The 21,912-nt window shown below is 46.8% G+C and overlaps 1 protein-coding gene across 4 annotated transcripts in view; it reads right to left on the reverse strand.

Moving 5' to 3' along the window:
* LOC102182655 (enoyl-CoA hydratase domain-containing protein 2, mitochondrial) overlaps positions 1-21,912 on the reverse strand; it is a 25,930-nt gene continuing 4,018 nt past the window's right edge. Inside the window, exons 2-10 of one of the 4 annotated variants that reach the window (XM_005678399.3) lie at positions 13,856-13,923; positions 13,698-13,785; positions 10,725-10,811; positions 9,822-9,914; positions 8,129-8,185; positions 7,733-7,920; positions 2,937-2,987; positions 1,473-1,520; positions 1-642 (exon numbers count right to left, since the gene is read on the reverse strand). In XM_005678399.3, the coding sequence (XP_005678456.2) occupies positions 565-642; positions 1,473-1,520; positions 2,937-2,987; positions 7,733-7,920; positions 8,129-8,185; positions 9,822-9,914; positions 10,725-10,811; positions 13,698-13,785; positions 13,856-13,923 (758 nt within the window). In that variant the 3' untranslated portion in view covers positions 1-564. The remainder of the gene's footprint in view (positions 643-1,472; positions 1,521-2,936; positions 2,988-7,732; positions 7,921-8,128; positions 8,186-9,821; positions 9,915-10,724; positions 10,812-13,697; positions 13,786-13,855; positions 13,924-21,912) is intronic. The other 3 variants (XM_018044249.1, XM_018044255.1, XM_018044257.1) reach the window with 3 other exon arrangements.

Genomic DNA, 21,912 nt, shown 5'->3' on the forward strand with positions numbered 1-21,912 from the left:
TCATGTTTATGGAATATCAGATATTTATTTATTATTTTTTAGCCCTCAAAACAGGTTCATTATAGTTGAGGAGGCTGAGGCAAACAGTGAGTAACTGGCAGAGAGCTGAGTCTATTCAACCACAACCAAGGTTTCCTTATTATCTCTGTTGTACTGAGGGAGAAACAGGGCCGTTGTGGGATGGTTCTTACAGCCTCTTGCCATCTCTGGTGAGCACCTAATAACCGAGATGCAGAGGTCAGGCCTGAGTGCCAGTGCTATAAAGGCCCAGAGGGGTCTGTTTTATCCTTAGTTTATCGTTCTGTTAGGGAGAGACGGGTATGCTCCAAAGCAAACCCGACTCCAGTGATGAGCTCGCCTGGGTGAGGAATAACGAAGGGAGCAGTAGCTGGCATCGTCAGCACCCTGGTACCAGGCACCGTGCCTGTCATTTCCTGTCCGTCGTTGTCCTTGTGAGGCAGCTGGAACCCAGAGAGGTGAAATGGTGAGGGCAGAGGCTGCACTTCTTCCTCCTGGATCCTGCCTGTAAGGTATGCATCTCCCTTGCTTCAGGTTAAATGGAGGTCACTCGCCAACAAATCTGGGGAGGCGCTTCTCCCTGAAAGCAGCCATGCCTTCCAGCCGATCCCGGGTTGGGATGTTCTGAAACAACATACAGAGTATCAGTTTGCAAGGACAGGTCCATAAACCAGTAAAGACTTATTCAAGGTTGTTCAGCCCATGGCGAGGCCAGAATCCAAGTCTTTCACTGTCTTTGGACTCTGGTATTGGGTCATGCAAACCTGTGGGCCTTGGTGGCTCCTTGGTCTCCTCACACCAGCCTGATTTTGTGCACAGTGTACATCTGAGAGCTCACAGTCTAATTCAGCAGTCTGAAATGAGGCTACTCGGTAGAAAAAACTAGGCTTTGTGGTAAGAGCTCTGGCTTTGAATCCTGGTGTGCATTTGGTTTACATCAGGTTCTACAAGTTCCCAAACCCCCGTTTAGGAGGATTTTTTGTAACTTGTTAGCCTGGAGATTAATGTTTTTGACTCACTAAGGAGTAAGGGGCTAAGTGGGTCAGCCACAGTTTATTGTCCCACCATCGAGCATACACAACCTATAGGCAATAATCAAGGCCTTGGCATCCTCCAGCCTGGGCTCTAGGCTGGTACAGCCTGGCCTGCACCAGTAGCCACTGATACAGAGAACTCAGAAGCTGCTATTCTCCTGTCTGGTTCCTCTGTGATTCTCTGGGCAGCAAAGTAGGGCAGGATACAGCACCATTAGATGGCTGAGGAAACAGTCCCAGAGAGTGCACTGTGGCTCCCCTGGGATCAGTGCAGGCTGACTGAGGAGAGGAGTGCCTCAAAGACCGACTGTGTGGGTTGGGAGGAACCTATTCAACTGGTCATGTACTAATAGTACCCAAGGACCCCACTCTGGCCTGACCTCTGCTTACAAGCATGCAGGACTGGCAGCAGACATGTACCTGGGCATAGCATATCCCTTCAATGGCCATCCCTGATGCAATGTCCACCTGCAAGAAAGAAGTGGTGCCTGGATCAGCCTTGCCCACCTCCATGTGCCCTGGGCGCCAGCTCGCCCTGCTCTCTACACGACTTCCTGCTGTTTCCTGGATTCTTCCAGCAAACAATTACCCAGGCTTACTGTATGCCAGCCCATATGGAGAGAGATGGTGTGATAAGGAATCCCCTACTGGAGAGGGAACACCATTCATTATAGAGGTGAAGCAGTGCTAGGATGAATGGCGGCTGTGAGAACAACAGGGAGGGTTACAAACTGCCTTAGAGATGAGGAGGGAGTGTGTGAGCTGTGCTTGCACAGCCATTGTTCCCTCCTTCCCGACCTGGCTGCCTCACCATGCCTCCTGTCACCCCCATTAATGAACTCTGCTGGCTTTCCATTGCCCTCAGAACTAAGGCCTGCGTGACTTGGCCCCTGGCAGCTTCCAGTCTCTACTGTCCACTGCTTGCTATTACTCACTTAAAGGCACTATTGTAAGAGAAGTGCTGTTCATAGCAGCAGTTATTTTCCCTACTACACAGCTGAGAAACCTGAGGCATAGAAAGGTGGAGTGACTTGTGTAAAGACACAACAGTGTGTGGAAAAACAGGTCTTGGAACCCAGATGGTCCAGCACCAGGGCCCATGCCCCTAACCTCACTGCTGTGCTGACACACTCATCCCTTCCTCCTGTTCAGTTGAGTTGCTTATTTATACACCTCTGTGTTTTCTCTCACACTTTGTAGTTTTTCTGGAATTCTTATCCAGCCTAAACCCCAGTTCTAGAAAACATTCTCCAGTGCAGCACTGTCCAGCCCTGTACATAGTAGCCCTATGGATGGTGCAGCTCTACCCTCTCCAGGCTGTCTGCGTGGTGCTCTTGACTTTTTATTAGTGATTGGTGTCAGTCCCTCTCCCCACCTTATGGGCAGTGACTGTGTTTGATCCATTCCCATGCCCCAGTTCAGATCCAGGTTTAATGTGTAATGAATGAATAAGCTGATGTGCAGGATGAGTTAGCTGCAGCCAAGCCAGCATGCCTGAGCCCCGTCTGTGAGGCCGCATTACTGACCACCAGCATAATCCTGAGAACATGGACTGATAGCCACGCAGACCTGGGGTCTTGTAACTCATTTGCTCTGTGACCCTCGGTAAGTCATTTACCCTTTCTGGACTTCAGTTACCTTCTCTCTCCAAGGGAGAGAAATGAGGATGAAATATAATTTGGAGTATCACCTGGCCAAACTTCATTTTGTAGATGGGTAAAACTAAGGCACAAAGAGAGAGGTTCAGGCTCCAAGTCTATTAGAAGAGTCCGATTCCGGAGTTCTTTCCAGCTGTGCTGTCCATCTGTGTGCCCTGAAAGCACTGCCTCCCAGCCACCCCACTGACCTTAGCAGATGCTAAGTTCCGACCCAGAACCCTCTCACCTCTATTCCTCGGTCAATGGCTACTTTGCTCAGCCGCACAGCAATGGGGGCCTAGGGAAAAGCAAACGCTTGGTTGAGAAGGGGATCAGTCAGTGCTCACAGTTAGGCACACAAGCTCCATGATGGGGGAGGAGGTCTGGGTAGAAATCCAGCTATTCTAGTGACAGTATTTACTTTTGTTAGTGTTGTACCTACTAATTAGCTGATGTTCCTTTTCAATAATGAAGGAAGCCTAACTGATTGATCCCTAACCCTCGTAGTCCTGACCATCTGGAATTCTTGTCATTTAATGCATCCCTCCAGCATGTACAACATACTCCATCGTACACATGCTTTCCCACCCACAGACTTGTCTGATGGTCACAGGCTGCCCTCCATCCCTTCAGGGTGGGTTTAATCGAGGCTCAGGTGCTGAAGCAGTTGGCCACGTTCGTCCAGTCAGTGGCGAAGCTTGGATCTGATTCCCAGTCAGCTTTCCCACTGCTGCTCCCGTCCTCCACCCCTCTCGTCTCAGCAAACGCAAGCCTCCACCGCAAGCACGTTTTCCCCAGGAGGGTGAAAAAGGAACTTGGACTTCGGAATCTGACAGGCCTGGATCGGAATCCTGAGGGGCATTTTGTAGGGCCACTTGGAAGCAAGAGCACCAAAGTGACCATCTTTGCCTCACTGATCTTGCTTCTAGTTATTTTGTGCCACTGCAGGTCTGGCCCTCCATTCCCCACCGCACTTCCAGGCAAGGAGTGCGTTTGCCTCCTATTTTGTTCATATTATATTATTTGAAGGTTTTGTAAGACTTTTATCAGGAAAGAACAATTTAAAAGTCTGTTAGCATGGAAACTATAAATGAAAAAACTAGCTACGTAGGGGTAAAAGAACTTCAGACTGGGAAAAATACCACAGATTCAAGCAAAAATCAAGATCTGGGGGAATATATTTGTGATATTATGACAGAAGCATTTCCTTTACAAAAAGCTTTTATATATATAAAAGAAGTATATATATATACTTTTTAGCATTCACACAGTATGGAAAGCTAGTTCACAAAAAAGAAAAAAGACACAAGGTGTGTTCGGTTTTACTTTTAAAGAAACATAAATCAGAACAGTTAGGTGCTCCTTTTCACCTCACATTTGGAAACTGTAAAAGATTGGTAATGCCCATTATTGTTAGTATTTGCACACGTAATTGAATGGAGAATAAACTGGTACAGTGCTTCAGGAGGACAATTTGACAAGAGCTGGCAAATTAGATAGATGCCCATGCTCTTTCATGTTGTAACTCCATGTAGGCATCTGCCCTATAGATGCACTTCCAAGAGGACACTAAGATGTACAAAGTTAATCACTCCAGCTATTTTTCAGGAGCATAAAGATGTCAGTAATGTGAATGTTCCTCACGAGAGTACTGGTTAAATGATGGCACATCCATACCTTGAATGAAAAAGTGTGCAGTTTAAATGAATGAGGTTGATAAGTATGTGCTGAAATGAGCAACTCTCCAGCATATTAGGTAAGAAAAGGAAGCTGCAGAGTGCTGTGTATATTATTCACTTTGTGTAGAAGGTGTTGGTATGATGTGTCTTTGGGGAGAAAGGTCATGAGAATGAAGAACTTCACGTTTTGATTTATACTTTTCCATACTGATTGAATTCTTTTCTGTGCATAGCTTATGTTTTTAAATGTCAGGTAGAACTGGACTAGCCTTTAAAGGTGTGTTGCTTGTCCCCTAAATTGTCCTAAATGAATTTAGAATTAGATATTTGAGTATATGTGCATATTTTACATGAGTAATGAATATTTCTGAAAGAGTATGCAAACTGTGGTCATCTCTGGGGAAACTGACTGGGGAACTGAGGAATGTTTTGGTGACCCAAAACATTTGTCTTTTTGCCAGTGACTGAAGTGTTTTAGGATGTGGGACTTTTCACTTTGAACCTGGACAGAGCCTGGATAACAGGATCACCCTACTTTTGATTTTTACTTTATGTCCTTCTTATTCTTCTATCCTATTTGATTTGTTTGTCATGAATATAGCTACTGATTTCTCATTGGAGAAAATTAAAAACTATATAGCCACGTTGTCTCTGTTGAAAACACACATATTTATGTTTCTGAGTGTGTGTGTGTACATATATGTAGTTGACCCTTGAACAACCCAGAGCTTGGGTGAACCAACTGTCCATGCAGTAAGAAATCTGCACAGAACATAACAGCCAACCCGCCCTGTAAAGAGTTCTACGTCCACAAATCCGGCCAACCTTGGATTGCTTAGTGCTGTAGTATGTATTTAGTGGGGAAAAAAATCCATGTATAAGAGGATGAGATGGCTGGATGGCATTACCGACTCGATGGACATGAGTCTGAGTGAACTCCGGGAGTTGGTGATGGACAGGGAGGCCTGGCGTGCTGCGATTCATGGGGTCGCAAAGAGTCAGACACGACTGAGCAACTGAACTGAACTGAACTGAAGTGAACCTTCACAGTTCCAACGTGTGTTCTTCAATGGAACACTCTGTGAAGAAGGTCAGTTAGAAATATGATGCATCATTTTATGTTATTTGGAAATGCGAAGTGAGTCACAGTTGCCACAGGATATTCCATTACTTTGATGTTCAAATGGAAAAGGTATTCAAATCCATATTCAAAGGGTAAAGTATATTTACTGTTTAAAGGGAAAATCTGAGTGTTAATTTGTGGACCTTGTGTTTATTGATAGGCTCTTTGGGGCTGTAATCTCTGGAGCAATTTGACTGGCCCAGTTTTGGTGATTTGTCCACTAGAGGGCAGCTGTCTACAACAGCATCTCTCGCACTCAGCCCATAGGGAATCTTCATATTTGTCACTCAGTAACTCACCTGGAAGTTAAACAGGTTGCCTCAGAATGTCCCAGGATTTGCATTAATGATTCTAATACTAGTTTTTGGTAGGCTGTTGTTTTGGTATGGAAAGCTACTTAAATACTGAAATACTAGTAATTAGTAAAATACCATTATTTCAATATATTGAAAAATCAAAAGCCTGAGTCATCTTGAGACTAAGCTCAAAGACCCAGTTTTTTATTTTATGCAAAAAGACAAACCCTAGAGTCCACAAATAGACCCCTCAATCTGTGTAAGTGTAATCAGCTACTACCCTGAGTCACGAGTTTTGTTATCAGTTCAGACTTTCTGATCAAGTAATAAGAGAAACACGACAGCATTAAAATGAACAGCATCAGACTCTCCATTTATGTGTGATGAAACTATAAACAAGAAATGAAGACAAAACAAATGCTTTTAAACCAAACTTACCATCAGTTTTTTATAGTCCTTGCCCTCAAGTAACTAAGAAAATAAGTAAAGATCTCAAAGTTATAAAAAGAGGCAAGATATTTGAGGGAGATTTTTTTCCCCCCCTAAATAAGATAACTCTTTTTTTACTTTTCATGAATAATTCAACTATTGTGTTAATAATATTAAAATGATAGAGTATAGTTAACAATATTATATTACTTTTGTAACATGTCTTTAATTTTTTGTATTTGAAATCCATTAAAGATTTAGTTTGTTCTTTAAAAGTTTTCTACATGGTCTCCACTCCTTAAAATACTAGCTATCATATGTATTTCTGTATTATGCAGAATGGATGCCAAAATAGTGTTGTCTTTGTGGTATTACTGCAGTCACTTTCTTAGACTTTGATGAGCAGTCACTTAACCTTGTTGGGTGTGTTATAGCACAGACGCGACAGGCATAATCACCTCAACTGGACTGTTCTAACACTGGGACACCATTAAAGTACCCAGGACTGTTTGTGTCTGGTTGTGTCTGAAGGATGAGGATGCACCATATGGGCTCAGTGAGTATTACAGCTTAACAGAACCTGGCTGCATTTCAGCTGCTTGCCTGTCTTGTGGAAACTTGGGACCTCCCTCTGGCTCTCTTAGAGAAATGAGAAGCCAGTGGAGCCTCTCGGGTACTTGGAGATTACATGTAGGCAGGGCCTAACCCACTCCCTGGGCATCTACACTTGTGGGGAGACTATGCTAATAGGCTGTTTGAGGATTAGAGAAAAGTACGGGCCTTAACACATGTCCTACATCATGCATTTCAGGTGCTTTTCCACCATGTGTATGGTCGAAAGATGGGCTGGTAGTTCTTTCCCTGCTTTAAAGAATCTTGCATTTTCAATTTTGGAACACAGTCATGCTTTACTGTCCAGTACAATAGCCAACAGCCAAATGTGTCTATTAGTATCAAAATATGGGAAGTGTAATTGAGAAATTAAAATTTTAATTTAAGTAATGTGGCTAGTGGGGCTTCCCAGGTAGCTCAAGGGTAAAAAACTGCTTGGCAAGCAGGAGCCTCGGGTTCAGTCCCTGGGTTGGGAAGATCCCCTGAAGAAAGAAATGGTGTTCTTGACTGTAAAATACCATGGACAGAGGAGTCTGCTGGGCTACAGTCTGTGGAGTCTCACAGAGTCGGACATAACAACAAAACGTGGCTAGTGACTGCCTTAGTGGATGGCACAGATAGAGATCATTTGCATCATCTCAGGAAATTCAGTTTTATAGGCTGTTCTGAGGATTTTCAAGCTTAATTGATCCCAGCCCCTCGGAAGTCAATTTTGATCTTAAGTTAAAATCTGATTTAGTATTATTTTCTAGATGGCTGAGTGGAAGCAAAACTGCCAAAGACGGTTAATTTTATAAATCTGGGAAAATGGACCTTGTGTGGTTGCATGAGACACCCTTGTCTTTTGGCCTCCCCACCTGTGATCCCCAGTGGCAGGCCTGCCCGTGCTGAGCGGCAGTCGTACCTGGGGCAGGATCTCCTGGGCCAGGGCTCGTGCCCGGTGGTAGGCAGCATTGCCCTCCTCGTTCTGGGCCACAGCGTGGTTCACCAGCCCCAGAGCCTGGGCCTGCGTCCCACTCAGTCGTCGGCCTGTGAAGATGAGCTCCTTCGCCAGGGCCACTCCCAGGCATCGAGGCAGCCTCTGAGTCCCTCCTGCCAGGATGGAGTAGGGATGGTGAATTCTCATGGGATGTGGGGGCTCAGGGGAGGCCCTGGCTGGGAGTCAGCCAAGACCTCTCAGAGGACAAGATTGGGTTAGGCTGGTGGGGGAGAGCCCAGCACGTAGGGCAAAAGAGGGGAGAAGGGAATTGTGCTGGATAGAGTGAACAGGTAGAGGATGGATGGTGTGTGTTGAGATTACCTGCTCCTGGGAGGAGCCCTCTGGTGGTCTCGATCAGTCCCATGACAGCCGAAGAAGCTGCTTAGACAAAACAGAGTGAAGCCCCCACCCTGTCTTCCAGCTCCAACCCCAGAGGATAAGAGACACTCTGTGGGCTCTGCTCACCCTTCCAGCCAATTTCTTCTCTCATGGTGCGGCCACAGCCAGGCTCCTCCAGTCACTACCTTTAAAGAGCCCTAACCTGGAAGTCAGAAGGCCCAGCACTCACCCTACCTCCACAACTCACTGAGCAACTCTTAGCCTTTCTGAGCCTCGTGGATGGGGAAAATAAAAGTGATAACATCTCTTTTACCTGCGTTATAGAGTTGCCAAGGATCAAGGGAGGTCATGGAGCTTAGAACAAGGAAGGGTTCCTGGATGATACCCACTACCTATTTGTAAGTTAATGGATTCTCAGTCTCATGTTAACTCAGGTCTGGCCTAGAGTGTCAGTGACTCCTGCTTCCACCAGTTTTTCCTCCCAGCTTTTAGTCAGCCTGAAATTTTCCTGTATTCTGATCCACATCCTTTTTTCTGAGTTGCATTTCCTGTGAGAAGCCCTCCTTGAGTATCCCACCCCACAGGCTTCTCCTGAATTCCCTCAACACAGTCCCTCCAAACCATGCAGTATGGGAGGGAGGGGTTTACATTCATCCTTCTATACATCAAACCCTGCAAGTTAGCTCCCCTAAACACAGGCAGGTAGAACCAGAGTTGGTGCTATGACCTGACCTGGTATTTTGATGGCTTCTCTTTGCTATGTATCACGTGGATGTAAAGTCCCTCTATGCCTGGGGCTACATGTTAAAAAAAAAGTTCTTGGTGGCAGGAGAAGTAGTAGCACCATGATAACACTCAGATCTTCTCTAAAGTAAGCAAGTGTTAGTCGCTCAGTTGTGTTCGACTCTTAACTACCCCATGAACTTTAGCCCTCCAGGCTTCTCTGTCTATGGGATTCTCCAAGCAAGAATACTGGAGTGGATTGCCATTTCCTTCTCCAGAGGATCTTCCTGACCCAGGGATCAAACTCAGGTCTCCTGCATTGCAAGCAGATTCTTTACCGTTTGAGCTACAGGGAAGTCTCATATCTTCTTTGATTGGCTCTAAAGAGGGCACACCTAACCACCAAGTCAGCAACGTTAAAAGCAATTAATTATCTTCATCCTCCCTGCCCTCCACATTTTCAAGTTCAATTTCTCCGAGCTACTGATGCAAACCTCTGTGGATTCTGATAGAGCTACTGTAGGGCACTGCTCCTGCCCAGTCATGCTGTGATGAACTGGGCATGTAACAGACTGTCCTCATGGCTCACCTTTGTTCACAGCATGATCGATACAGCCGGCTTGGACAGAACTGGAAGACTGAGTAGATACCTTTGTCCCCAACCTTCGCTCTCTACGTTCTTTCTAGTTGTGTCAGCAGTTGGCCCTGGGTTGGTACAAACAGTCCTGAGCTGAGGGCAGCCGACTCTGAGAAGGGGCGAGTCCTGTAGCAGTCAGGGGCTGGGCGGTGGGTGGGAACCACTACTGCCTGAATTCCTTGGCTCCCACTTTGCCTTTAGTTGTGGGGTTTGTTGGAAAGCTGAGAGCAGTGGCCGACTGCAGAATCCCCAGAATTAGCTGGTTTCATTCACTCTTCCCTCCCACCCTTCCACATCTCTCCCCATACCCAGTACCTGCCACTCGGAGGTCACAGGCCAGGGCAAGTTCCAGGCCTCCACCCAAGGCAAACCCATCCATAGCTGCAATGGTGGGTGCAGGGAACACTGCTGTGGAGACAAAGGAGGGCTCAGCCTGCGAGGCCCTGGTAGGACCAGGACAGTGTCTCAGGGTAGGAGACGGTCTAGCTGGTTCTGATAGACGGCTCCATTGGTCCCAAGCTTGGGGAGCTTACCTGGTACCTCAGCCAGGTTATCTTGGCAGTTAGTTTTCCCACTGGGGAAAGTTGTGGGATCAGCTGGGGAAGGGGAATGGGGAGGTGAATGGGCAGGGTGATGCCTGGTCAGGCCCACCCTCCTGTGGGCCTCCCTAGGACCTGCCTTCTTGCTCTCCCTTCTCATTGTGTGTGTTGGGAACAGAATTGAATCTGACATGGGGAAGGCAGACGGGCAAACAGGTGATGACGACCCAGGGTGATCAGTGAACTGAGAAAGGAAGCTTGGATGATGGGCCAGGGATGGCTTCCTTGAGGAGGAGGCACTGGTGGTCTTAAAGAATGCATAAACAGTTCAGATGGCCTAGGAGGAATATTCCAGAAAAAGGAACAAGCATTTGTCAAAGCCTGCAAGTATGCTTGCTGAAAGTTGACTCTGGAATGGCCAGGCTTGTACCCTGAGGGCACAGGGGCTGGGGGTCAGAACCAGCAGGGCACTAATGCTGGGGAGCCAATGCCCTTTGGATCCTCGTGACACCCTCCTCCTCGTAGAATTCCTTATCCCTGCCCCCTCTCCCTGGGAGAATCCTCTCTCCACAGAGCTCACAACAGAAACCATTCTGTCTTTAGAGTATGGTAGATTGGGTGAGGCTAGGATCAGCAGGACCCCTGAATGCCCTCCTCCTCCCCACTCCAGAACCCTCACCAATCTCAGTCATCAGGCCTCGGAGCCGCTGGACAAAGAGCCCCACTTCTGCCTCACTCATCTGCTCCCGCTCCTTCAGGTCTGCACCTGCAGATGCAAGGGGGACAGCCCTTGGGAAATGACCTGGCACTGAATCCCAGGCTGTCAAAGGATCCAGCAATGGAAACCTGAAGAGAAGCAGCCAGAGAGGAAAGAGAAACACCAGGAAAACTCGGTCAGGGAAGCCAGGGAGGGAGGAGGAGTTCAAAAGAGAATAGATGCAAAACCAAAAAGATAAATTGGATTTCATTACAATTAAAAACTAATGCATCAGAAGAGATTATCAAGAGAGTAAAAACCCATGAATGGAAGGAAATACTGGCAAATCACACATCTGGTAAGGAACTGATATCTAGGCTATGTAAAGATTTCCTACAACCAAAAACACAGAGGACTTCCCTCGGGGTCCAGTGGTTTAAAACTCCATGCTTCCACTGCAGGGGGCACGGTTTGATCCCTGTTTGGGGAACTAAGATCATGCAAGTTGTGTAGAGTGGCCAAAAACAAACAAAGGACCTAAGTAGACATTTCTCCAAGGAAAATAAGCCAGTGGGATTTCCCACCAGGTCCAGTAGCTAAGATTGGGCTTCTAATGCAGGTGGCCCAAGTTTGATCCCTAGTTGGGGAACTAGAGCTCTCATGCCTGAACTAAAAGGTTGGGCATGTCACAATGAAGATTGAAGATCCTGTGTCCCTCAACTAAGACCCAGTGCAGCCAAATAAATATTTAAAAAAAGAAGATAAGGCAGTAAGCACTGAAAAGTGTTTTCAACATCACTGGGGAAATGCAAATAAAAACCACAATAGGATACTGCTTTTTACCCATTTAGACGGTGATTATAAACAACAAACAAAAAAGTGTTGACATTGGAGTGGAGAACTCTGATGTACTGCTGGTAGGAATGTCAAATGATACAGCTGCCGTGAAAAATATTTTGGTGCCTCCTCCAAAAGTTCAAAGTAGGATTGCTATGTGTTCCAGCCACTTTACTCCTAAGTATATACCCCAAAGAATTGAAAGCAAGGACTCAAGCAGATAGGTGCACACCAGTGTTCATAGCAGTATTAATCACAATAGCCAAAATGTGGGAACCACCCAAGTCTGTCAACAGATGGATTAAAAAAATGTGGAATATATATGTGAAAAGGAATATTATTCACTTTTAAAAAGGATAGAAATTCTGCAATATGCTACAACATGGATGAACATGAAGTACATGATGCTAAGTGAAATAAGCTAGCCATGAAAGGACAAATGTATGATTCTACTTGTAAGAAATAGAGTAGACAAATTCGTAAAGAGAGAAAGTAGAATGGAGGTTACTGGGTGTTAGGGAAATGCGGAGGAATTGCTTAATGAGTGTATAGTTTATTGAGATGATGAAAGTTTTCTGGAAATGGATAGTGGTGATTGTTGAATAATCTTGTGAATGCACTTAATGTCAGTGAATTTTACACTTAAAAGTGATTAAAATATAAATTTTGTATAATGTATAAAATGTGACAACTCACAAAACATTAAATAGTAATATAAAAATTTATTATTTTTTCCTGTTTTATTGAGAAATAATTGGCATACATCAGGTATAATTATTTTTTAAAAGAAGGGCTTGCTGGAAGAGGCAGAAGGTCAAGGAAGATGAGGAGTGAGTGCAGGGGACAGTGGCATGGGGGCGGGCCGGGTCCTTGGTGAGAGTGGTGCCACTGGAGGGTCACTGAAGGCCAGATAGCCGGAGCCTGAGGCAGTAGTAAGAGGTGAACATACTGTCTGCAAGTGCTAGATTATGGGAAAGTCAGTTGGGAGAGCCCTCGGGAGTCTGACTAGTCCTAACCCCTCAGTGACAGATCAGGAAACTGAGGCCCAGAGAGAGACAGGAACTAGCCCAGAATTCCAGAGCAAATTAGGGGCAGATTCAGACCTCCTGCACGCCGCCTACTTTCCTGTCGTTCGCTGGGGGGGTGAGGAGCGGGGCTAACAGTCACGAAGTGACTGTGATGGAAGACGTCAGACCATGGGGGAGCCAAAGGAAGAGGCCGGAGTAGGAGGAGGGCCTTGATCAGGGCAGCGGGGTCAGGCAGACTGGTCCGCATACTTCCCTTGCCACCTCCCTCCCCAGGCTGCTCACCGGGATCCTGACAGTTGAGGCCTGGGGACTGAGCCACATGCCCTTGAAACTGCCTAAGAATCACTCGCTTCCCAGCCTCGCCCTCCGCAGCCTCTTCCCTCTCCCCAGTGCCCCCTCCACAGCCAGCCCAGAGTCAGTTCTTAGCTCAACTCTCATTCGCTTGCTTCTTGTGGGCCTGGGATGCGGCATTGCTTGTCTCAGAAAGGAAGGCCGTGGTGCTTGCCCTGTTGTGAGGACCAAATGGTGCAGAGACATGGAAGAGCCTCGTTGACAGGGACTGAAAGCTTGTGGGTGGGCAAAGGGGCAGTAAGCCAGTCCTATCTTGGCCACAGACCTGGTGAGTGTCGTTGGACTCCGTTTTCTCATTTCCTCAATGAAGGGTCAGAACAGAAAGAACAGGGATTTGGGAGTCAGAGGGGTCAAGTTCTAACTGAATTCTCACTAGCTGTGTTGCTCTAAGCAAGGAATTTCACCTCTGAGTTCACATCTTTAAAATGGGAATGAGCCCTGTGCTGTGTGCTAAGTCGCTTCAGTCATGTCCGACTCTTGGCAACCTTATAGACTGTAGCTCACCAGGTTCCTCTGTCTATGGGGATTCTCCAGGCCAGAATACCGGAGTGGGTTGCCATTTCCTCCTACAGGGAATCTTCCCATCCCAGGGATCAAACCAGTGTCTCCTGTGTCCACAAGTGGGTTCTTCACCAGTAGTGCCACCTGGGAAGGCCGAGTCCTATGCTAAAACAACCTAAATATTCCCTAAATGCAGGCTGGTGGGAGCCCTGGGTTGGAGGCAAGGAAGGAAACCCACCTGCACAGAACACACCCTTCACTCCACTCCTGAAGATCAGGACACGCACTTGCCGGTCCTCCTGAAGCTGGGCCAGAGCTTCCAGCAGCTGCAGAGGAGACCCGATCAGATACCTCCCAGCTCAGCCCCAGCCCACCCTGGTGCCCCCCCTTACTCACCTGACTGACGAAGACGTTCCCCAGGGCATTGCGGGCACTCGGTCTGTTCATCAGAATCTCAGCAATTCCTGCAGGGGACAGGGCAGTGTCGGGTGAGCCAGCTGCCCTGCTCACTCCTGGGCTGGGGCCTGGGATCTGGGCAGCCTCTACCCTTGATGAGCAGTGTGACCTGGGGCAAGTCACACACACTCAGGCCTCAGTTTTTCCAACCATAAAATCAGGAGAATAACCCTTGCCCTTTCTGCCTCACAGAAGTGGAAGGGCTTGAGGACCTCGGAGCACCATGGGGAGAGGGACGAGAATGACTGCCCCAGTGGTTCCTGCCTGCTTCTGCCATTGTGAGACACACACACACACCTACACACCCCTTCTTCAATTTCACGTGTCTCTCTCCATGTGATTCTTTTCTCTACAGCCAGACTTCTTCCTCTCGAGCTGAATGAGTTATAACACCGCCACCCAGAAATCTGGTGTGCCCTGTCTCATTCGCTGCTCCCACCTCCCCCTAAAAGAAACAAGTCTCCTGACTTTTTATGGTGATCACGTCCTTGCATTTCTTTACAATTTTATCACACAGATGGTCATCTCTAGACCATATAGTTTCAGTTCAGTTAAGTTCAGTCGCTCAGTTGTGTCCGACTCTTTGCGACCCCATGGATTGCAGCACGCCAGGCCTCCCTGTCCATCACCAACTCCCGGAGTTCACTCAGACTCACGTCCATCGAGTCACTGATGCCATCCAGCCATCTCATCCTCTGTCGTCCCCTTCTCCTCCTGCCCCCAATCCCTCCCAGCATCAGTCTTTTCCAATGAGTCAACTCTTTGCATGAGGTGGTCAAAGTACTGGAGTTTCAGCTTTAACATCATTCCTTCCAAAGAAATCCCTGGGCTGATCTCCTTCAGAATGGACTGGTTGGATCTCATTGCAGTCCAAGGGACTCTCAAGATTCTTCTCCAACACCACAGTTCAAAAGCCTCAATTGTTCGGCACTCAGCCTTCTTCACAGTCCAACTCTCACATCCGTACATGACCACAGGAAAAACCATGGCCTTGACTAGACAGACCTTAGTTGGCAAAGTAATGTCTCTGCTTTTGAATATGCTATCTAGGTTGGTCATAACGTTTCTTCCAAGGAGTAAGCATCTTTTAATTTCATGGCTGCAGTCACCATCTGCAGTGATTTTGGAGCCCCCCAAAATAAAGTAAACTTGCTAATTAATTAAAAAAAGAAAACTCTTAAAAGCTTGTTAAAGTCCTTAGGTTCTGCCTCTAGCCCTGTCTTTTGCTCAGAGACATTTATTAAAGAAACTGGGGCGGGACTTCCCTGGTGGTCCATTGGCTAAGACTCCCTTAATGCAGGAAGCCTGGGTTCAATCCCTGGTCAGGGAACTAGATCCCACATGCTGCAACTAAGATTCCAAATACTGCCACTAAGACTGGCACAGCCAAAAAGAAATAAGGACCTGGGGCATTGACCTGTAAGTTTTCCTGCAGCATGGAATTAACTGATTGCACACTCATGGGGCAAGTGAGCAGATGCCTCTGTGATAAGAATTTAACAACTAATCCCGAGGCTTGAGCACATTCACATTCTGTCCTCTTTGGCAAGAGAATATCCTTTGCCCTACTCGTGATATTCTTTCATGAGAACCAGTGAAACTTCTTGAAAGGCTTTTCCGTATTCAGTTAGTAATTTTCTTGCCTTCCATTCTCTTAAGTCTTCTCCAGTCCAGCTCCCACCCCATCACTCGGCAGAAACCGTTCTCACCTAAGTGAGACCAGTGTAACCAGTGTAATCACATCACTAACCGAGGGACATATTTCCATCCTGCTCCCAGGCTCAGCAACAATTAACTCTCCTGACCAAACACCTGCTCCTCCTTGAACATTTTCTGCTGTGGCCTTTTTGGTTTTTTTTTAGTACACAGTTTTTTTTTTTTTTTTTTTTTCTCAGAACAATTTTAGGTTCAGAGCAAAATGGAGTAGAAAGTGCTTCCCTGATGGCTCAGAGGGTAAAGAATATGCTTACAATGCAGAAGACCCGGGTTCAATCCCTGGGTTTGGAAGATCCCCTGAAAAAGGAAGTGGCAACCCACTCCAGTATTCTTGCCTGGAGATTTCCATGGACAGAGGAGCCTGTCAGGCTACAGTCCATGGGACTGAAAAGAGTCGGGCATGCCTGAGAAAGTGTGGGAGTTCCCATAAATCCTTTGCCCAATGCACATGCATAGCCTCCCACCAGAGCTGGACATTTGTTACCAAAGATTAACTTCCATGCCTATGTCATTACCACACAGCTTTTATGTTTACCTTAGGGTTCACTCTCGGTGTTGCATATGCTGTGGGTTTTGACAAACGTATAACAACATGTACCTGCCTGTGGCTCCACATTTTCCTGGCCTTCCTACCTCTCAGATGATGCCCTGCACTTCTTTTCTAGGTTTTCTTCTACCCAATTTAAAATATCTCAATTCATTTATTCAACATATACCTGTAATAAATAAGTCTTGGGTATATAATGTACATCATGGTGACTAGAGTTAACAATATTTGTAAGTTGCTAAAACTGTACATCTTAGACGTTCCCCTCACTCACACAAAAATGTGTAAGTGTGTGGTGATGGATCTTAACTACATTTACTGTGGGGATTATTTCATAATGTATACAAATACTGAACTGTTATGTACACGTGAAACAAATGAGACAAAGCAAAGGCTAACAGAGTTTTGCCAAGAGAACACACTGGTCATAACAAGCACCCTCTTCCAACAACACAAGAGAAGACTCTACAAATGGACATCAGCAGATGGTCAATACTGAAATCAGATTGATTAATATTCTTTGCAGCCAGATGGAGAAGCTCTATACAGCCAGCAAAAACAAGACCAGGAGCTGACTGTGGCTCAGATTATGAACTTATTGCAAAATTCAGACTTAAGTTGAAGGAAGTTGGGAAAACCACTAGACCATTCAGGTATGACGTAAATCAAATCCCTTACCATTATACAGTGGAAGTGACAATTAGATTCTAGAACTGGAGGAGTTCAGAGGAAAGGGAGAGCCCCGTGGGGCATGGCAGGAGAGTCAGGAGGGCTGCGCTTGCTTGTCTGCCCTTCCTCCTTCCCGCTTCCCATGTGCTCGCCTCCTGTACACTCAGGACTGCCCTGCACACCCAGCCTGCTTTCCTCTGAGCTCCAAGCCTGAATATATCCTGCTGCTCACTTGACATCTAGACCAACACGTCAAAAAATGATCAGTCTTCTGCTCCTTTGGTGAGTGAATGACATATCAACTCGGAGGTCTCTTCTGTTGCCTCCATTCTTCTGAGAGTAAACTTGAAGTTTACTCAGTGTCCGAGGCAGACAGTTCAACCTCTTGGATCTCAGAACTTTCGGCTCACAGCCTGCCCTCCTGCAGCCACTAAGCTGGTGGGCTCTTCCTTCTATTACATGAATGCCCCAACTGGCCCACTGTCCTCAGTTTTGCCTCCCCTTCCCCTTCCACATTCATTCCCGCATTTGGGTCAAAGTCATCTTTCTAACCCAAATCTGACCATATTCTTCTTGCTTCCCTTTTCATCAGAATTTAGTCTAAATCCTTATTACCACCCAAAAGATTCCCTACAGCCTGGCCTTTGTACATCACTCTGACCTCATGTGCCGAATCAGGGCCAAGTGTGGGGAACAGAGACCGACCCTGGGCAGAGGCTCAAATACTCTTATGCCTTCTCGGCTGTTTCCCCTCCTGTAAAATGTCAGGATGGATTAGAGGAGTGTGTTCATCAATCCTTTGGTCTTCAAAGGCCTCTTCTTTTCTCTCAGTGTATCTAGTTTTGTGGAACAAGCAGAATTTTTTAAGATGATGTTCTCAGTGTAAGTTGATCTGAGATACCCGGAAGGGCCAGTGAAAGTTCTGGTGCTCTCAAGGGCAAGGCTTTACAGCCACAGTTAAAGAACTGTGGTCTAGGACAGAGAACTGTAATATGCAGTCTAGGTGGCTTCGTCAGCCTCCCTGGAAACCTTCATAGAACTCTTTGAGCCCCGCAGGCCTGGAGGTCCCACTGAGGAACTCAGATGTCCCAAAGGTCCTCCTCTCCAGAAAAGAAAAAGTTGCAACCAGGGGAAGGGAAACTGGTGGATACAGAGAAACCACATCAGAAGGGTTGAGGAGAACAGTCTAGGTCCAAGGCCACTGTGGCAGGTAGACTTTAGAGGGGCCCCGGTGTTCATATCCTGAATAATCCCCTTCCCTTGAATGTGGGCAGAACCCGTGAATTTCTTCTAACCAAGAGAACACAGGAAAGGTCATAAAAGATCACTTCTAAGATTAGGTCCAATTATATGACAGGAATAATGAGATGTCACTTCTGTGATTAGTTTACAATGTATAAAGACCCTGTATTGGACTCCCCTGGTGGTCCACTGGTAAAGAATCTGCCGCCAGTGCAGAGGACGTGGGTTCATTTCCTGACCCAGGAAGATTCCATACACCGCAGGGCAATTAAGCGAATTCACCACAGCTAGTGCCCAGACCCTTAAACCTGCGAGCCACAGCTGTTGAAGCCTGCGTGTGCTGGAGCCCAAGCTCCGCGACAAGAAGCCAACGCAGTGAGAAGCCTGCACACGGCAATTAGAGCGCAGCCCCTGCTCGTGCAGCTAGAGGAATCCTGCGTGCAGGAAGAACCAGCGCAGCCACAACGAGATGAAACCTGAAAAGCCCGTGTTACTAGCACATGCTAGTGGGCCCATGGATATGGTCCTGTGGCAGGGTCCTGTGGGCAGCCTCTGGGAGCTCAGAGTGGACCCTGGCCAACAGGAAGAAAACAGGACTTCAGCACTACAACAGGATATGAATTCTGTCAGTAGCCTGAGGAACCTGGAAGCAGATCCATCCCCAGTTGAGCCTATGATGAGGGACCATAGCCCCTGCCAACTCCAGGACTGCAGCCTGATAAAACCCTGAAGCAGAGAACCCAGCAAAATTGTGCCTGGACTTCTGACCTATGGAAACTATGAGATAATAAATGTATGCTATTTTAGCAACAGTCTGTGGTAATATGTTATATGGCAGTAGAAAACAAATATAGTCATGACATCCTGGGGTTGACAGGAACTTTCCTCTCTCCTCTTCACTTTCCTGTTCTGCCTTTCCTTTTTCTCTGGCTAACTCTCTCCCATATTTCATCTCTAGCTCTCTCTTGCAGAACACAAATATGGTGCTTGGCTGAAGTCACAGCTCAGTCACATACCAGCTCCATGGCCTTGGACAAGTTACTTTATCCTTCTGACCTTCACTTTCCTGATCTATAAATAGAAATACTAAAAAGGTTGTAATGAAGATTAAAAGAGATAATGTCCATAAGTGTATAACGAGAGTTTGTGGGCACTTTGAGCAGGGAAAATGCACAGAAGCTGGTGAAAGTCTAGGACCCAATATGACGTGTGAGCTCTAAGCTGGGAGACCTAAGGGGCCAGACAGGGTGTCTTTGGCTTTCATTCATTCACCTGACAATGTTCAGCTCTTACTACCACATGGCAGGCCCCGGAGAAACAGAGGACTCGGCCGCGGCCCCTGACTTCTTAGTTGATACCCTATTCTGGGAACATTGTCCTTGCTGGACCCCAGTAATAATGATGGGTTTGCATGGCACCCTCTCTACTCTTATCAGACTCCCGTGATGGTTTGATCTGCTTAGCAGAAGACCTAGAGTCACATCGATCTTGGTCTGGATCACACAGTGATGTGGGTGGGAGTCGACAGAAACCACTGGAAGGTCGTGTGGGTATGTGTGTTCAGTTGCTCAGTAGTGTCTGACTCTTTGTAATCCCTATGGACTGTAGCCTGCAAGGCTCCTCTGTCCATGGGATTCTCAAGGCAAGAACACTGGAGTGGCATTGCCATTCCCTTCTCCAGGGGGATCTTCCTGGCCCAGGGATCAAACCCAAGTCTCCTGTGTCTCCTGCACTGGCAGATCCTTTTACTACTGAGCTGTATGGGAAGCCTTAAGAATCCCTTAGTATATAGAGGGGGAAACTGAGGCTCAGAAAAGAAGAGAATGTGCCAAAGTTACTAGGTGGACCCAGCTAGCAATCCTCACTCCCAGAGTTAACAAGTGATGAAGAAGACAAGCCCAGAAAGAAGGAATGCAAAAGGACAAGGGTGGGGGCTGCTGCTGCTGCTGCTGCTAAGTCGCTTCAGTCGAGTCTGACTCTATGTGACCCTATGGACAGCAGCCCACCAGGCTCCTCTGTCCACAGGATTCTCTAGAATACTGGAGTGGGTTGAAGAGGGTGCAATTCCTAAGTGGTTTACAAAGGTGGAAAGGGAGGAGAGGACCCAAGTCAAGGGCATAGTTAGAAGGAAACACTGAAGTGGGATGGCTTAAAATGAACAAACCCATGGTTGAAGGGATAGGTAACATGGTCAGGTTGTGGTGGAGAACCTTGAATATTCAGCTCAGGAGCTGGAGTAAAGCCATAAGGGTGAGGAGTGGTTAATGGGCTAATCTCATTTTTGAAGACAACAGGCACAATGTGACAATGCTCTGATGCTATCACAACAAGTGGAAGACAGGACTGGTGACTTCTGGGAGGATGGTGGGATGGTTCTCCTGTGTGTGGGTCTCCTCCTCATGCCTCCTCCACTGCCGCTTGGTTTTCTTATCTCCTTCCCTCTAGGACATTCTGTATGCCCTCTGGCAGGGGCAGAAGCTTAATCTCCTGATGCTTATACTTTTGTTCAGTGGCTCAGTCATTTCTGACTCTGTGACTCCACTGACTGCAGCACACCTGTCCTTTATCATCTAGAGTTTGCTCAAACTCATGTCCATTGAGTTGATCATGCTATCCAACCATCTTATCCTCTGTCTCCCCTTCTCCATCTTTCCCAGCATCAGGATCTTTTCCAATGAGTCAGATCTTTGCATCAGGTGGCCGAAGTATTGGAGCTTCAGTTTCAGCATCAGTCCTTCCAATGAATATTCCAGGTTGATTTCCTTTAGGATTGACTGGTTTGATCTCCTTGCAGTCCAAGGGACTCTCAAGAGCCTTCTCCAGCACCACAATTCAAAAGCATCAATTCTTCGGCACTCAGACTTCTTCAAGGGCTTCCCTGGTAGTTCAGAGGCTTTCCTGGTGGTTCAGATGGTAAAGAATTTGCCTGCAATGAGGGAGACCTGGGTTTGATCCATGGGTTGGGAAGATCCCTTGGAGGAGGGCGTGGCAACCTACTCCAATATTCTTGCCTGGAGAATCCCCATGGACAGAAGAGCCTGGTGGGCTACAGTCCATGGGGTTGAAAAGAGTCAGACACAGCTGAGTGACTAAGCATACAGCACAGCAGAGCTGGTGGTTCAGACAGTAAAGAATCTGCCTGCAGTGAAGGAGAACTTGGGATCCATCCTTGGGCTGGGAAGATCCAATGGCGAAGGAAATGGCAACCCACTCCAGTTATCTTGCCTGGAGAACTCCATGGACAGAGGAGCCTAGTGGGCTACAGACCTTGGAGTCACAAAGAGTCAGACATGACGGAGTGACTAACACATTGCTGTATATTGTCACATATCCAATTCTCATATCCATACATGACTACTGGAAAAACCATAGCTTTGATTATGCGGACCTTTCTCAGCAAAGTGATGTCTCTGCTTTTTAATATGCTGTCTAGGTTGGTCATAGCTTTTCTTCCAAGGAGCAAGCATCTTTTAATTTCATGGTTGCAGTCACCATCTGAGCTGATTTTGGAGCCCAAGAAAATAAAGTCTGACACTGTTTCCACTGTTTCCCCATCTATTTCCCATGAAGTGATGGGACCAGATGCCATGATCTCAGTTTTTTGAGTGTCGAGTTTTAAGCCAGGTTTTTCACCCTCCTCTCTCACTTTCATCAAGAGGCTCTTTAGTTCCTCTTCACTTTCTGCCATAAGAGTGGTATCATCTGCATATCCGAGGTTATTGATACTTCTCCTGGCAATCTTGATTCCAGCTTATGCTTCATCCAGCCCAGCATTTCACATCTGTACTCTGCATATAAGTTAAATAAACAAGGTGACAATATA

Source organism: Capra hircus, chromosome 3, assembly GCF_001704415.2.
Source record: "Capra hircus breed San Clemente chromosome 3, ASM170441v1, whole genome shotgun sequence".
NCBI classification, from domain to species: domain Eukaryota; kingdom Metazoa; phylum Chordata; class Mammalia; order Artiodactyla; family Bovidae; genus Capra; species Capra hircus.